Source organism: Bos mutus, chromosome 4 (assembly GCF_027580195.1).
Source record: "Bos mutus isolate GX-2022 chromosome 4, NWIPB_WYAK_1.1, whole genome shotgun sequence".
Lineage (NCBI taxonomy): Eukaryota > Metazoa > Chordata > Mammalia > Artiodactyla > Bovidae > Bos > Bos mutus.
This window is the reverse complement of record NC_091620.1, coordinates 52,278,486-52,295,646: the sequence shown is the minus strand read 5'-3', so window position 1 is coordinate 52,295,646 and position 17,161 is coordinate 52,278,486. Positions and strand designations below refer to the sequence as shown.

Here is a 17,161-nt window from a genome sequence, read left to right as displayed (position 1 = left end):
TAGGCATGGTGAACCAAATTTTAAAAAGTTTAATGATGAAATGCTTTTGCAGGCTTAAAACAACAGTTTTCACAAATAAAGTAGAAGAGATTAAATGGGTAGCTATTTACAAACACCAAAAACTAGAGAAAATGCACAGAAAAGGAGAAGGGGCACAAAAGGTAATATTTAAAAAGTGAGTACTAATCACTAGGAGGTAAAATAAGGGATTACTGCTAAAAATTTAAAGTAGATCACTATCCTCCGTATTTGGCTTAACTTCTGATAATCAAGAAAAAAAAAAAAAAACTGGTTCTGATCATAAATGCTAGAAACCTCAGTTCTAGAATTCACTGTTGCATTAAAATATTTTTTCCAAAATAAATTATTCTATGGTAAGGGAGAGGGGGAGTAAAGCTGCATAAAATGGAGAACAACTTAAAATGATAGTATGTAATTTATTTCCCTTTTTTGAAATTGCCTTTTAGAATCCCATATTCACTACAGCAATTTCAAAAAAGAATGACATAAGACACCAAATCATTTACAGTCACAAAAGAATTTCTGCATATTTTGTATTCTTTATTTAATTCTGAGGAACTTGACTTTAGTCATACAAGTAAATCTTAACATTTTGGCCTTTTGGAAAAGTCAAAAAGAAATTTAGAATGTTGCAGGAAAAAATATTAGTCTGTGCTTATGTAAGAACGTTAACAACAGCCAAAAATCCAACTGACTCCCCTAATAACAGCATGGAGTAAATCTGATATGCTATTAGTAACAGTCTGAGAGTTCAAAATTCCTTAAGACAAAAGTCTCTTTTTTTCATCATTTTACCATATATTTACTGACTGCCCACTGCTGCTTGGCTCTGGGCTCAATACTAGGGAAGTACCCATGATTAAGACTAGTGATGTCTCTGGTTTTTGTATTCTTCTGAGAAAGATGTACAGACAACAAGGAAACAATTAAATATGATCAAAAGTGTATTAGAGATTGTATTAACTATATAAACAAAACAAACAGGGTGATATGAAAGAGATCTGTAGGTACTAATTTTTAGGGGGCTCAAGAAGGGCTTCAGTTATTAGATAAAGTTTGATCTGAAATCTGGACATGTAGAAAACTCAAGGACAAGAATTTCAGGCAAAGGGCAAATGCAAAGGCCCTGTGGCAGGGGCACTGTGGTCTGTTTGATGGATGGGAGCAAGAACTAATGGGGCTGCAAGGCAGTGTGCCCAGAGAATCGTGGTACAGACAGGACTGTGAGGAAGGCAGCAGCCACACCAGGGCGCATAGGCAGGGTGAGGTCTTCCTTTTAAGAGTGAAGGGAAGCTATTGGATTTATATCTAACAGTGATGGTTTGGGCTCCTGTTTGAAGAATGGTGTGTGTGTGTGTGTGTGTGTGTGTGTGTGTATCAGGAAGAGTGCCAACAGTGGAAGCAGGGATATGAAACTGGAGGCTGCTGAGTGGCAATAATCCAGGTAAGAGGGATTTCTCTGGTGGTCCAGTGGCTTAGACCCTGTGCTCCCAATGCAGTGGGCTGGGGTTTGACCCCTGTTCACTTTCTCTTTTCACTTTCATGCACTGGAGAAGGAAATGGCAACCCACTCCAGTGTTCTTGCCTGGAGAATCCCAGGGACGGGGGAGCCTGGTGGGCTGCCGTCTATAGGGTCGCACAGAGTCGGACACGACTGAAGGGACTTAGCAGCAGCAGCAGCAGGGAACTAGATCCCACATGCCACAACTAAGAGTCTGCATACTGCAGCCTAGACCCAGTGCAGCCAAATGAATAGATTTAAAAAATAATCCAGGTAAGAAACGATGATGAGCCAAACCACAGGGTAGTCCTGGCGACAGAGAACAGTGACAAATGCCAAATATATTTGGAGGCAAAATCGAAACTTGCTATGAGAAAAGGGTGAATGTGGGAAAAATAGGCATTCAGGTCTCTGAAGTTAGGTGTCGTTTAATGGAGTGGGGTCCAAGGACAAAGTTGTTCTTGTTCAAAGTTATTCTTTGTCCTTGTTCAAAGTTCTCCTTTGAACACTAGACTAGAGATGACCTGTAGGACATTTACTTGAAAAGATCATGTAGGCAGATGGAGCGAGGTGTTTGGAGCCCACAGGAGAGGTCTCAGCTAGAGACACACATTTGAGAGTCAATATTCTGCACAATTTCTGGCAGACCACCCAGGTACCCGTTTGGTAATTAAAAAATGCTTAGGAGATGACTGGTTGACAATTGACAGAAAGGGGAAGTGAAATTTTGCATCCTGGAAGATGTTTTGCATCTCTTGGCATGGAACACTCAGAAAATGCTGGTAGAGAAGGCCAGGTGCTGGGCTGCTCAATAAATATTAATTTACTGCAATAAATCTCAAGAAAGCAATGGACTGTTATTTCAGTAACTAACCTTACCCGACTCAATCAGTGCCACAGCTGTCGTTCAGCTTGTACTCTGTCCCTCATCCTCAGTATCTTTTTACCTTGAGGCTCAATCCCTGACCCAGGCACCTTGCTTTGTTCTTGAGCACTGCCTTTCTTGCTTTCACATCCAGCAAATACTGTCCTTGCTCTGACTATGTCCCTAATGACTCTCTCAGAACTTGCTCTTCACAGATTTCTGAATCTGCCATGAGTCAACACTGAGTATCCACAGTGTGCAGGCACCATTCTAGATGCTTGACGCATAGATCCCACTTATAACACCCTGCAAAGTAGCTGTTTGCCCTGGGGGTAGACCTAATCCCTTGGAGAAGAGTAGGTGCTTGGCTCTAACTCAAGTAGCTAGAAAGTGGTAGAACAAGGATTGCAGACAAGTTCAAGTGACTGTGCAGCCAGGCTCCCCTTCCTGGGTTTGCAAAGCTTACTGGATTTCGCCTGTTCAATCAGTCTGTACCCTTGATCTGCAACTTCTCCAACAAAGTCCACTAGGTGGTCAGTATTCATCGAGAGCCACCAAGCATGCAAGTCAGGTTGGCCTGTGTCTGTAACCCTTGAACAACAGTGTTCCATGACTTGGTAACTGCAGACTCGCTTGGTGCTCTAATGTGGAATTTATCACATTCAGTGGGAGGACCCAGACCTGAGAGAGGCCCACAGCCTGGGAGGTTATTAGTCATCAGAGAAACAAAATAGATGGAGTGTGTTGGAGCAACATGGCCGGTGTGGCATGCCAGGGACAAGGTGGCTGACAGGAGAAGGGTTTTCAAAGGAAACAGCTTTTATGGCTTCATGTAAATATGTTAATAAAGCTTCAGTCTCTCTGGCCACACACTCAAGCTGAAAGGCTTTCTGTCTTCATTAGGCACGCCCCCTGAGCACACAGGTGTACAACAAGGCACAGAGCTGTCTGCTCAAACATCCTCTGCAGCAGAAGCAATGGCTTCCCCAGCATCCAAGAGGGGCCTTCACTAGGAGGAGGCCAAGTCCTGGGAGACTGAGCAATGTGTGCAGGCATTATTTGCACGGAAGGACAAAGGGCCCTGAAGCTACACTGGCGCTCATTTCAGCAGCACCTGTCGCTCCAGCACTTTCGGCCCTTTATTGCCCGACACCTGCCTGACTGGATGGGCCCCGCGCCACCTGCTGAGGAAATAGAGCCCATGAACGTCCATTTCATGTTAGGTTTCTTGGCAGAAATGAGATACAGAATTCCTAGGGGCAAAGTTACCTAGGAATCCAGCATCCACCAGACATAACTTATTAATGAATCAGATTGATAAATGTCAAAAGGTGAAAAGCTTGGTTTAGAAGACAAGAGAGAAGGAAGAAAACGGCTGCATGTGAGCCATATCCTTCAGTCATAGCAGATGGTGGTGGCTTGTGGCACACAGTTCTGCTCTGCTAAGGCCTCTGGGGCACTCCCTTCTGATGCAAGTGTGACATTAAAGAAACAGGCAGTGGACCCTCGGCCCACTGGATATCTGAAGAGTTTAAGCAGAACTCTGTGAAGAGCCTTCATGAAGCTAATCTGAATCCACTCATCTCCACTGCTAACCTTCTACCTGGCTTATAGGATGATGGACATGATTCCAAGATTTTGAGAAACAAAGAAGTGCTTGGACTCTTTCTTTCTTTCTATTCTCTCTTTCTTTCTCTCTTTTACCCCAAAACACAGATAATATCTTAAATAAACCTTTAACTACATGCAATTAATAAAATCTCAAGATACCAATAGCCAAGTTCTTTGCTGTATTCCCAACACTTAGATGAAAGTCAGAACAGAGTAGGCTCCCTCTATATTATATATAATACACACATATAAAATAAATGAACAAATGAACATTTACTATCTCCTTGGGTTACGAGTTCTGGTGCCAGACTTTGCAAGTAGACTTTTTATTAATAACTCTAGGAAGAGACTGTGCGCTTCCCCAATGGCTCAGTGGGTAAAGAATCTGCCTACAATGCAGGAGACACAGAAGACTAGCGTTCAATCCCTGGGTCAGGAAGATCTCCTGGAGGAGGGCATAGCAACCAATTCCAGTATTCTTGCCTGGAGAATTCCATGGACAGAGAAACCTGGTGGGCTACAGTCCTGAAGGTCACAAAGAGCCGGTGCAACTGAGAGAGTGAGGAAGAGACTTCCGTTGAATTCTAATTTCACAAACATTCTTTTCATAGAGACATTGAAAGTTCTCTAACTCCCTATACATGGTTATATTTTTTTCTGATGGCAAAATACTAAGTATAAAGTATAAACTTTATATGAAGTATAAAGTATACTATAAAGTAGTAGTATAAAGTATAAGGTAGGACTGAAGGAATTTTTAATAACTTGTTTCTTAATGCCCACCCAAAATACCCTAATTAAAACTTCTCATTAAAAATTTTGTTATTTATCGCAATCTTCTCTTATTTGGATATTATTGAAAAACCAAGGGACATCAGTCAGCAGGGTAAGTGACAGACAAGACCATACCACCAAATAAAGATCTGACCTCATTCTGAATTTTTCCTTTCAGATCAAATATTTTCTCCTCCCAAGTGATACTCCTGGGATGAGAATATTCACTCTATTAAAATTCAGACTACTCGATGAACTTCAGTGCCTTTCCACAGAAGTAAGACTTCCCGTAGAAGCATTTATGAAACAGTAGTAAGTTGGCTCTGGTTGTGGGTACATATGTACCTAAGTCTTTGAGACAGATTAAAAAAACAGATCTAGTCAGTCTGTCAGAAAGTCCTGATGTCAAGGATGACTCTCAAGGTTATTGGAATTAAGAGTCTTCCCCCCTGATCAGGCAGATGTGAAGCTTTAAAAGAAATTTGCTACTCTGTATTTAAGCAAAATCATACTAAGAAAACCAAGCAAGGACCCATAGACCTTTGTTTGAAGGATTTTAGTCTGGCTATTAAAGCAACTGGTCAGCATAAAACCAGAAAACAGAGCCTTCATCTTGCCTTTCCAATCTTGCTGGCATCAGATGATAAGAGAACTGACAAGTAAAAGCGGGCCAGGGAAAGTTCTATGGCTAGGAAGCATTTTTATGAGTCAATATATTTTTAAGCTTATCTCCAAGAATAAAAACCCAGTCACTCTTCTCATAGGGATTTTTTTTTAATATGACAAAGCATAGGGGTTTGCTAAATATGGGTGTTGAGAGTGTCCAGATATTTATCATTCTCTGCATTTTCTCTGCTGGAAGCATTTCATAATAAAAAAGGCAATAAAAGTATCAAATTGCATGAGCAAAGAAAAAACAGAATACACATTTTGGGGAGTTTACAAAAAGATGCTTAATTTACCTCTGCAGTGGTGAAAAATGTAAGACTTCTTATTATAAGTTAGTATTTTTCAAATAACACGATTTCAAAATATAGATTATTTAGATGTTAAATCTGATGACATTTAAACATTAATAGAAATCAACTCTCAGTAACTCTGAAGGCTCTCCAATATGAACACAGTGCTGACCATTCATCATATTTAATGAGGTGTATTGGAAATAGCTGAGTACTGACCTCCCCAGGACAAATGATCCTCTTGGGACGAGGGGCCTCTTGCTGTAACTGATACACTGCCAAACAGAAAAAGAGAGAATTATAATTTAAAAAAAAAAAAACCAGCACATACCAACATGGCTTCAAATAGCTCAACCTAACTACCTTTCAAGAACTGCAAATTTCTCAACCAAAAAACAAATTATTTTTAGACAGAATAAAGTCAGATCATTTATATGGAAATGAGTCACAATGAATATAAACTGGCAAAATTGATTTTTTAAAATTCTCATAAGGACAATTTAGTTGCATAATTGTTACTGGCATTGTTCATGTTATAGCTTTCTTGGAAGACTAGATAAGACTAAAATTCTTTTGACAATTTTAAAGATGAAATTCTACTTGTGAGTACCTAAGTAGTAAGATCACATAATGGGATCCCTCCGTCTCAATGCTGATGAGAATACCAGGGAAAGAATGGCCTTAGAAGACAAGTGGCATTCTCTGAAATGTTAGTTATAGACAAAGATACAACTGATTCTGTGAGTGAATGAGGCCCCAAGTCATTTCTTTTTTCATGAGTTCCATTTTTGCCCTGCCCATCACCATGGATTCTTAGCTCCTTGACTATTTTCCAACCATTGTCATTCCTTTTTCTTGGGCCCTTCAGTATCTTAAATATAACAACTCTCTTATATCCTGTATAAAAGACAGACTTTCAGGCTGAGGCATGGAGGAAAGCAGGTAATTGTATACAGAAATATAATTTATCAGACTATTATTTGTGATTTATTAAACTATGATGAGTGGCTTTCTGCCGCTTAGCTAGTTTGGTTACTTTTCTTAAGAGGAAAAGCTGTGCATGTACCTTAAAGTTTTACTTTCACGGAAATGGGAGCTGAAAATAAACCTACTTGATGTTATCTTCAGAGTCGTGAAGAGGGAATAATTAATGTTGAGTATATCTATGAATCATATCATAAATACACCTACAAAAGGTTAAAAATTCAATTGTATAAAGTCTTTCTAGAAAATGTAATAAGAGAAGTGAAAATTTCTGGCTTACTCTTAGGTCTAAAAATAAAAAAAGAAATTTTAATTGAAAGACAGATAGTCATGTGGAAACAGAGGTAGAAATGATGGAACTTATTTTGTATCGATGGCTCCCCAAAGCATTCAGCTCAAAATGGTTATTTTCTTACCTAATTAAGGGTAGACCACTCAGCTTCCTCACAAAGAAAAAATCATCTAACTCTCATAAAGATGGTTTTAATTCATCCCATTTCTAAGCTTAGGTTGCCCATACTAATGATGGTGCCTGTGACACTTAATAGTAACTATAGCCATGTGTAAGGGACAGGGCAGAGAAGGCTTCTCGTACAGGAGGAAACATGAGGAAGAATTGGCTGAAGATAGAGAAACAGTTTTGGACACTCTATTGACAATCCCAGTAAAGTCCACACTCTCCTTAAATCATGAGAGAGCCTTCATGGAATCCTTTATTCCTCTCAGATCAACCCCAACACCAACTAGCTGGTTTTCAGCAGGGTTTTGCTGTTAATGAGTGTAAAGGGAACCAAACGGGGCATCTCTTAGAATCACAGAGCTCATGAGCAATTATAGAACCCATGTCCAGAGAATCCTATCTCCTCTTATCTGCCTATCACCAGCGCCCTTTGAAGCCAGCAGTTATATGTGGGGGGCATGGCTGGGACGGTTTTGTGAACACCATTTTTAATGCCTCCCTTGAAGGTAGAAAAGGAAGTACAGCTGTTATAAGAGAGAAGCATTTTTAGCTATGTGTACCTTTGTAATTCATATCAGCAAACATTTGAACACCGGCTATAAAACAGATACCACAGTCAGCATTACCTGGAGGCTTTAGCGATGAATGGAGGGGAAGGGAGAAGAGAAGGGAACCAGCATATCAAGTGCCTGTTACATGCCAGGAACAATGTTTTATTGAATCCTCTCAAGAGCTCAGAAGAAAGAACATATCATTATCATTCTCAATTTTATATGAAGAAATAAGTGCCTAGAAGGGAAATATCTGCCCCAGGGCATCAAGCTAAAATGGATCCTTTTGACTCCAAAGCCCTGGTTTGTTTTTCTGTGCCTCAGGGCCTTTGCACTTGCTACTCCATCCACCTGGACTGCCTTTTCCCAAGATGTTTAGATGGCTCCCTCCCCACTCCTTCATTCAGGTCTTCCCTGACGTGCTCAGCTTGGATAAAATTCCACATCATCATCCCACTCTGCTCCCTTTTACACCATTTCATGTTTCTTCACGGTACTCATCACCATCAACACAGTGTATTTGTCTACTTTGAGTGCTGTCTCCCTTAACTAAAGTATAAGCTCTTTGGGGGCAGGGACTGTCCACAGTGGGATTCTCAGTGCTTTGAACCGGGTTTGGCACATGTAAAGTGAAAGTGAGAGTGTTAGTTGCTCAGTCATGTCTGACTCTTTGTGACCCCATGGACTGTAGCCCACCAGGCTCTCCAGGCTAGGATAATGGAGTGGGTTGCCATTTCCTACTCCAGGGGATCTTCCCGACCCAGTGATCAAACCCACGTCTCTTGCATCTCTTGCAATGGCAGGTGGATGCTTTACCCCAATGCCATGTGGGAAGCCCAGGGAAACAAAAGAGTATTTTCATTGTATGTAAAGGAGATCTTGAAAGTGTAAGTCAGGACAACACTGGTGGAAATGCAGATGAGAAGGGAGTTGATTGCCGAGGAGGATTGGCAGGGTTTGATTGCAAATGGAATGGAGGAAAGGGCCTGGAAAGATGGAAAGATTGAGATGCTATTAACAGTTATAGAGGTTACAGGAGAGGAAATGTAAGGGACAGTTCCTCTCCTGTGTCAACAAACTACAGCCTATAGCTGTATACTCTAGGGATTCTCTGAGTAAAGAGAAGTGTGGTTGTTCACCAGTCTTACAAATGGAAACAGCCGTTTGTCCTACTCCAGCCAGGAGTAACTTTGAGGGGGGTCCCTGAAAACTCCTCAAGCCAGAGATGCCACCTCTCCTTGCTGGTCCCTGGGCTGCACACATCAGAAATCAATCACCATTTCTCAGTGAGCTACAAGATCTACTTGGTGCTGTTCTAAGCAACAGAAACTGACAAAGCCTGTTAGCCATCTGGATTCTATGTCTCTATAAAGATAATTAGATGACAACCAATTGCAATGGCAGCCATAGAAAAAAAAAAATAGGGCCTTAGACTCTATCTTAGCTTCAGTCCCTGTCCCTTCTTCTCAAGACTGGCTGTAACAAAACAAATATCCGTGAGGCCCATTTAATGTAACTGAAACATGTCACGTAATCTTGAAAATGTAGTTTCTTGAATTTTTTGTTGTTGTTGAACAAACACACGTCACAAGCAGAATGCAGTAATAAATGTCACTTCTTGGGTGATTTTGTGTACTAAGGGGCAAGAAGATGGAATCTGCTTCTACAGCAATGTTTCAGATCAGTCCCAGGCTCTTCCCCGCCATGGGCCCTTACACACAGAAGAGAACCCTGAGCACTGGAATAGGCTATTTGACTGGGGTGAGGGGATGGTCACTAGGAAACTTGGGGATAGAGAAGAGGAATCCCTGCTCCCCAAGAAATCTGAAGCAGTTTGAGAAATCAAGAGTTCACTGAGAGAACCTTTTTTCTTCAGTAAGAAAACTGAAGAAAAAAGGACTCCCTTGGTAGTCCTGTGGTTAAGAATCTGCCTGGCCAATGCAAGGGACACAGGTTTGATCCTCAGTCCAGGAAAATTCCAGATGCCGTGGGGCAACTAAGCCCATGTGCCACAACTCTAGAGGTTGTGATCTGTAGCAAGAGAAGCCACCTCCATGACAAGCCCACACACTGCAGCTAGAGAGTAGCCCCCACTTGCCACAACTAGAGAAAACTGCGTGAAGCAATGAAGACCCAGTGCAGCCAAAAATTAATAATTAAAAAAAAAAAAACTTGGCTCATCCTCTGGTAACACAATCTTCCCATGGATGCCAAGTGAAAACCATGGCCTGGGTGATGTGAAGCCCAGTCCAGACCCATCAGCTCTTAACAGACCCTGCAGCAATGTCCTCTAACAGCCTCAAGTCCTTTAAGAAGGCATGTGGACCCAGGAGCCAAACCTGGACACTTGGCTGTGACACTGAGCCAGTGCCACCCTGTTCGCCGATGACTTCCCAGTATTCGTAGGAAAGAACTCATGGATATGAGTAACCAATGGTGGGGGCTTCGATGGCCTCTTGGTTCAACCCCACCTCCAGACTGCTGTGTGCAGGCTTTGTCTTGCTAACGAATGTCCAGTCTTGCTTGGGATGAAGTTTTCTCCTCTTGTCCATGGCACACTGAAAAATCTGAGGATGAAGCTGTGGAGACTTGAATCAGGGGGTCTCAGGCCTAAGTGCATGAGAAGCACCTGTGGAGTGTGATAAATTGCAGATTCTCCACTCTTCTGATTCAGAAATCTGGGGTCAGGCTGAGGAATAGTTATTATAACTACTTTCCTCAGGTAATTCTCATGCAGGGGGTCTGTGGACCAGAATTTGGAGGTTCTACACTTCTCTTTAGAAAAACAGGCACAAGCTGTGACTGCCTTACTTGCTGCCCAGGGGAGTCTCTGGGGAGAGCTGCTGGCCATGGCATCTGCTGCCTAATTGGCACTTGGCCTCTTAAACAATAAAATCTTTCAGAATATACCCATGGTGGTGGGCTTTTAAACTCGTCTGCTTAGGGCATGCACTTCATACAGTTCTGGCTGAAAATTTAGAATGTGGCTTTATTTTATTTTTAAATTAAACTTGAAAATAGTCTTTTTTTTTTTTTTAATTGAAACCAAATATTTCTCAGTAACTTCGCCAATGTTTTGGGGTATGGTATTGAGTATGAAGGACTACATGTAGATAGACGATACTTTGAGGCAAGATTATTCTTATGGAAGTAAGAGCATTAGCTTCTAAGAAAAATGGGGGAGCAGAAAAGGCAAGAACTTAAGCATGTAGCATCATTGTTCTTTGAGTCAAGATGGAGTTTTCATCCTTGTGGCCCCATAGATCAAAGCACACAGTCTTGTCTAAGGCAAAGACTTAATATGCATTTGTTGAACGAATGAGCAATCTACTTTATATAAAATATCGAGAGAGCTGATTTTAAATCAGACATGCATTGGTTGCCTTCTAGGCATCCATTTCCATCTTTCCCACTCCAACCATATTCCAAAGTTTCCAGTCATGGAGATTACATAGGAGTGAACCCTCTTGAGTTCCAGCCATGTGCCCTGATTGGTTTAGGGCAGTTAGTGTACCCCAACTCTCTGACCATAGTCATGTAGCCAGGGTTGGGGACTCACATCAAATAGGGCTGAGACACAATTTTTTTTGTAATATTTGTTACTTTATGATTTATAGAAAGCACTGCTCTCCTGGGCACATTGACAATGGTGAGTGAGTCAATGAGTGAAGTCGCTCAGTTGTGTCCGACTCTTTGTGACCCCATGGACTGTAGCCTACCAGGCTTCTCCATCCATGGGATTTTCCAGGCAAGAATACTGGAGTGGGTTGCTGTTTCCTTCTCCAGGGGATCTTCCCAACCCAGGAATCGAACCTGGGTTTCCTGCATTGCAGGCAGATGCTTTACCCTCTGAGCCACCAGGGAAGCTCCAAATACCCAGGAAAGCAATTACCAAACAAAATTTAATTGCCTCTAACACTAAAGCTGAATTTGGGTGTCAATAGTCTCTCTTTTTTAAAAAACTGAATTTTGTATTGGATTACAGATGATTAACAATGTTGTGATAGTTTCAGGTGGAAAGCAAAGGGACTCAGACTGAAACAAATTCTAATACTTTTGTTTGAAGTAGACTATCTCTTTGCTAGTTGCTTTTGGATGAGAATGTGGTAGCTCTCTGGGGGTTAAAAGAGAAAAGCCTACAAAGCGTGGAGCTAAACCTAGGAAAGCAGGACCAAGAAAGGAAGATATATGCACTGGGCTCCAATAATGTCTTTGAGTTGCTGGAGCAAGTCGCGCCTAAAGCCAGTGCCTCTCAACTTTTTGCTTATGTCAATCAATGTGTTTAAGTGGAATATTCTGTTATTTGTATGAAAGAGCATTGCAATTAGCATTAAAACTTAAAAACAGCTTCTTAATGTGGATCATTATGAAGTAGATTCATTTTCCTTTAGGAATAATGTTATAATTGGGACAAAAGCTTCATAATAAGAATCTAGTATCAAATAAGTCAATATTAAAACCAACAATAGGTGATGAATGAAAGAAAAGACACACCTATATACTTCTATAATCACTGTAAACAACCAATTTTTAAATCAAGTCCTATAATGAGGCAAAAATGAACAGCATCCAGCAAATGTATGAGAAATTTCAAAGTACCAAATAATCGCTGGAGTTGAAAAATTAATTGTGTGATGGAAAATTATAGACTCCATAAATGATACGTTAATGAGTTTGAATCAACACCTAAAATTAATCTCTCAAAGGATGGTTTGTGAGTATTCCAAAGAGAAACACTTGGTGTTTACCAATAAGTTATTTAAAACCAAACAAATTTCATATTCTGATAGGTTAATTGGATTTTCAGATATGGAAAATGCTATTGTTTTAGCATATTTGTATATTAACATGGACCTCATGAAGTTTTGAAGGCCCTCAATTTCTTCTTATTTATCTTTTAAGACCTTACATGCAGATTTATCCTCTTCTAGAAAGTCTTCTGTAATCCCAGGAGGGAGAGGAGTAGTATATTGTTGCTTCAGTCCATTTGCATATTAATTGGTTTACATCTGTCTTTCTTTCTAGGCTGTAAATTTGAGGAAAGCATGGACCACATTTTTAGCTACTGTTGATTCCTAGTGCTTCTCCTAATGCTTATAATGTACGTTTGCTGAAAGACCAAATGAGTAGATGATAAACTTGACAATAAGAAGGAGTAGCATGAGTTGGCAATGAGTATTAGATGAGCTTATAAGTAGTCCAACATCGAAACTCAAAGAATTACTGGATTCAGGACAACCAAAGAGAATTCTCAGTAGTACCTGTGTTTTTGATGTTGTGGATGGCCCTGCTGATGGCATCCTCCCCTCAGAACTGCAGGGTGCAGTTCTGAATCACTGCTGCTGCTGCTGCTGCTGCTGCTGCTAAGTCACTTCAGTCGTGTCCGACTCTGTGCGACCCCATAGATGGCAGCCCACCAGGCTCCCCCGTCCCTGGGATTCTCCAGGCAAGAACACTGGAGTGGGTTGCCATTGCCTTCTCCAATGCATGAAAGTGAAAAGTGAAAGTGAAGTTGCTCAGTCGTGTCTGACTCCTAGTGACACCATGGACTGCAGCCTACCAGGCTCCTCCGTCCATGGGATTTTCCAGGCAAGAGTACTGGAGTGGGTTGCCATTGCCTTCTCCTCTGAATCACTGGAGACTCTCAAATAGAGCCTGGATGACTATTAGCTGAGTATAATAAAGAGGAAATTCATATATGTCATTAGGTTTGTATTAAATGGCCTCAACTGTCCCTTCTGTGTATCTAAATTTTTATGATTCTAGTGCAAAGTATACACACACACACACACACACAACTTGGTTAGATCCAAAAAATCAAAACCAATACACTCTGGTAAATTTAATAGTATGAACACGTAATAAATAGCACCTTTTCTGGGCTTCCTTAAAACATAAAAGTGCTTTTAAGAGGTGCACTGGGTGTCCCAAGGTCTCTTGGAAAAGCGAAATGACTCTGAGCCAGTGCTATCTTCTCGCTTCAGTAAAGCTCTCTGTGGTGGCATTCACTCAACAAATATTTATTGGGTAGTTAACGTATGCAAGGCTGTGTGCAAGAAGGTGAGCAAGGAACAGTAAGTCATGCGACCCTCCCAATGCCTCTCACTACAGATATTTGGTTGATTTACTGTCAGAGCACTTTACACTCCATTAGGAAACAAACAAACAAAAACATCCAATTACTTAGTCATTAGCACTGCCTTTTAAAATAGAAGATGAGAATGCAGAACATTAGATTGGAAGGGCCCTTAGAGACCCAGCACAACCCCTTTATTTCACAGATGGAAGAACAGACTCGTGTAATAAAGAACGAGGAGCCTCTCTATATGCTGACGTGGGAAGATCGAATTGTGAAGTGAAACAAGCAAGTTGAAGGACACCGGGTACAGCATAAACCCATTTTTCACAGAAGGGACCAACCACAAAAATGCCTTAATATCAGGCACGTGTATTTTAAACACTTGGAAGGATATGCTTTCCAAAATGGACAGTGGTCAGTGATTGGAAGGGAGGAGTGGAATATGGGGTGGGGATGGTATGCGGTTTATGGGAGATTTTTACTCTCAGCTTTATGTATTTCTCTAATGTTTGTCTTTTATGTAGCTTTGTTTTGCTTTTGTTACAGATACATACACACACGGGTATATGCTGTGTGCATCTGTGTGTATGTATATACTTTATGTCCTTATGTATCAATTTTAAATAGAAAGAAAAAAATCCTGAAAACTTGCAGGCTGTGAGTCAGGTTTGTTTCTGGGTTCCACTCTGAATGCCCCAGTAATGCTTCCTGTAAAACCTTTGCCAAATTACTGAACCTCCTTGATCTGTGGTTCCTTTGTGTGTGAAATGGGGATAAGAATGGTACCCATTGCTGAGGGCTAAGATGGGATTTGGGAATTCAGGCACAGAGCTAGCATGGTAGCTGGTACATGGCAGGTCTCAACAGACAGAAGACACAAGGGCAACATCAATAATGACAGAAATAATTCTCCTTATCACTATTGTCTAGAAGCAAAGCTTGAACAAGAGCCTATTCTCCTGGGGTCTCTCCACACCATACCCCTCCCCTTTCTCACTGGAGAATTACTTAGGCGGGTGATACTAAGGAAAGAGAAAATGAGCTTGAGGTGATGACAAGTGCCTGCCTTCATGAGGGGAGTCAGATTGATGACTGATGATCAGATAATGAACCCTGTTTCTAAGGAGTCACCGTTAGTGACCAAACATTATTCTTCCCCATCTGTTAATTTTTTGTGGTAAATGTCATATGATATTAATATAGGATAAACAGTCAAGAGCATAATTCATGGAAGTCAACATACTTACCCTTGATGACCAGCTGTGGAAAAAAAGGAAGAAAGGAAAGAAGGATGGAAGGAAAGAGGAAAGGAAGGGAGACAAGGAGTGCCCTGAAGAAAGTCAGAGTCAGAATAGCCATCTTTTTTTTTTTTTTTCCCTAAGCATTCCTAAGTGAGTCATGGCAGCTGGCTCTCATAGGTCCTCTCCAGGGAGAGGGCTCTTTCTATTTTCTCTGACCAATATATCTCCTTAGTAGAAAAAGAAATTTGGATTTGCAGGGCTGTGATGAGGGAGTCTGTGTGTGCACTAAATCAACAGCAAAAATTGTTCAAAAGGCAGGCCTGCTAAAGACTTCTGAGGAGATTTTCATTTTAGATACTCACAGTATGATTTCCATATTGGAGGCTGGTATTCTTCAGCATCTAAAACAAAAAGCAAGAAATCAATCCGTCAGCTTGAATGTCAAACTGCCAACATGTGTCTTCTCTGGGGGAACAATACTGTCAGCAGTCCTCGCCTTCCAGTCCCAAGGGTCCTCTCAGCTCATTTACGGGACAGTTCCAGGCAAGAGGGAGGAATTGGGAAAGGCGACCCTTGTGGACCCAACACCACTTTGTCCAGGTCACTTACCATGACCGAATCAACTGCTTAACCATTTTCATAGAGCCCAGTAAATCAAAAAAGATTTTTAAAGCAATTAACTTGATTGTACCCTCCAGTAATCCTTTCAAACAGTATTTACTTAACTTGGCATAATAAACATATAGTTTATCTCACAGATTCCAATCAGACCTTTAGCCCATTTATTTAGACTTGAGGGCAAGATGCACAGTGGCAAGTATGTAATATTAAATCTGGGAAGTTGTACCACTCAGCCAACTGAACTCCTAAAACACTAGGTCTGACAGCAGAGACACTGATGATTCAATTGGAATCTCATCATGTCCTTGAATTTACTCCAGTGTGTGACTTAGGAAATTTCCAGAAAACCTTTCAGCAATCAGAAGTGTCAGAGGAAAAGAGTTGCAACAAAATGGAGAGGACGACACTGTTATTCATCAAACTAGAAGGCAGACAATGGGAGAAAATCTGCTTGTTCAGTCAGCTCAACAATCCCAAGGCTGACAGCTGATTTTATAATTCTGATGGAGTTATTAGAGTCCTCCTGAGCTCATAGCTAAGGTCTTGGTAAAACATACTCCAGCTTAAACAGCCAGAGGGAAAAATCCATTCCCCGACTCACAGAATATTGAGCTGGGGAACTTTGAAGAGTTCTTTTAGTTTAGCACTTTTCAATGAGGGAACAGTTTTTGTCACCTTGCACGTGTACGGCATCACTCACCCAGCCTAATGTGCCCTTGTCCTTCTGTTGCTGTCACATACTAAAATTTTATGAAAAGGAATAGAAACTTTCTAATCTCATGCAATAAGACAGTTTGAGAAATTTTCCCCTCCTAAAAAACAAATATGCTTGCTGCTGCTGCTGCTGCTGCTGCTAAGTCGCTTCAGTTGTGTGCGACTCTGTGCGACCCCATAGACGGCAGCCCACCAGGCTCCCCCGTCCCTGGGATTCTCCAGGCAAGAACACTGGAGTGGGTTGCCATTGCCTTCTCCAATGCATGAAAGTGAAAAGTGAAAGTGAAGTCGCTCAGTCGTGTCCGACTCTTAACAACCCCATGGACTGCAGCCTACCAGGCTCCTCCATCCATGGGAGTTTCCAGGCAAGAGTACTGGAATGGGTTGCCATTGCCTTCTCCAATATGCTTACTATACATAAAAAGAAACTGGAGTGGTGAAATTCCCCCAAATCTTACTCAATCACAGTTGTGTAGCTTAAATGAAATTCTTTCACAATTACTTACTCTCTGGAGCCCATCCTATCACAGAGGCAACTAAACACCTCCTAAGACAGTTTCATACAAAAACATCTGGATAGTTAGGCTTACCTAGTCAGGAACCTCTCTATGGATAATCAGCCACATAGACACACACACAAAACAACGTATTAATAATGGTTTATGTTGTTATGCAAACTTTGTTTGCTAAAAAAAGTGAAACTCCTAATACTTTAGTCAAAGTGGACAATGTAATAGTGAGCTTTTAACCTAAACAAGCAATTAATTTCATCCTATATGT

General features: G+C 41.2%; 1 protein-coding gene across 1 annotated transcript in view; it reads right to left on the bottom strand.

Moving 5' to 3' along the window:
- Positions 1 to 17,161, bottom strand: part of CHN2 (chimerin 2) — a 340,978-nt gene that overhangs the window by 160,824 nt on the left and 162,993 nt on the right. Inside the window, exons 2-3 of the mRNA XM_070369480.1 lie at positions 15,409 to 15,447; positions 5,951 to 6,006 (exon numbers count right to left, since the gene is read on the bottom strand). Of these exons, the coding sequence (XP_070225581.1) occupies positions 5,951 to 6,006; positions 15,409 to 15,447 (95 nt within the window). The remainder of the gene's footprint in view (positions 1 to 5,950; positions 6,007 to 15,408; positions 15,448 to 17,161) is intronic.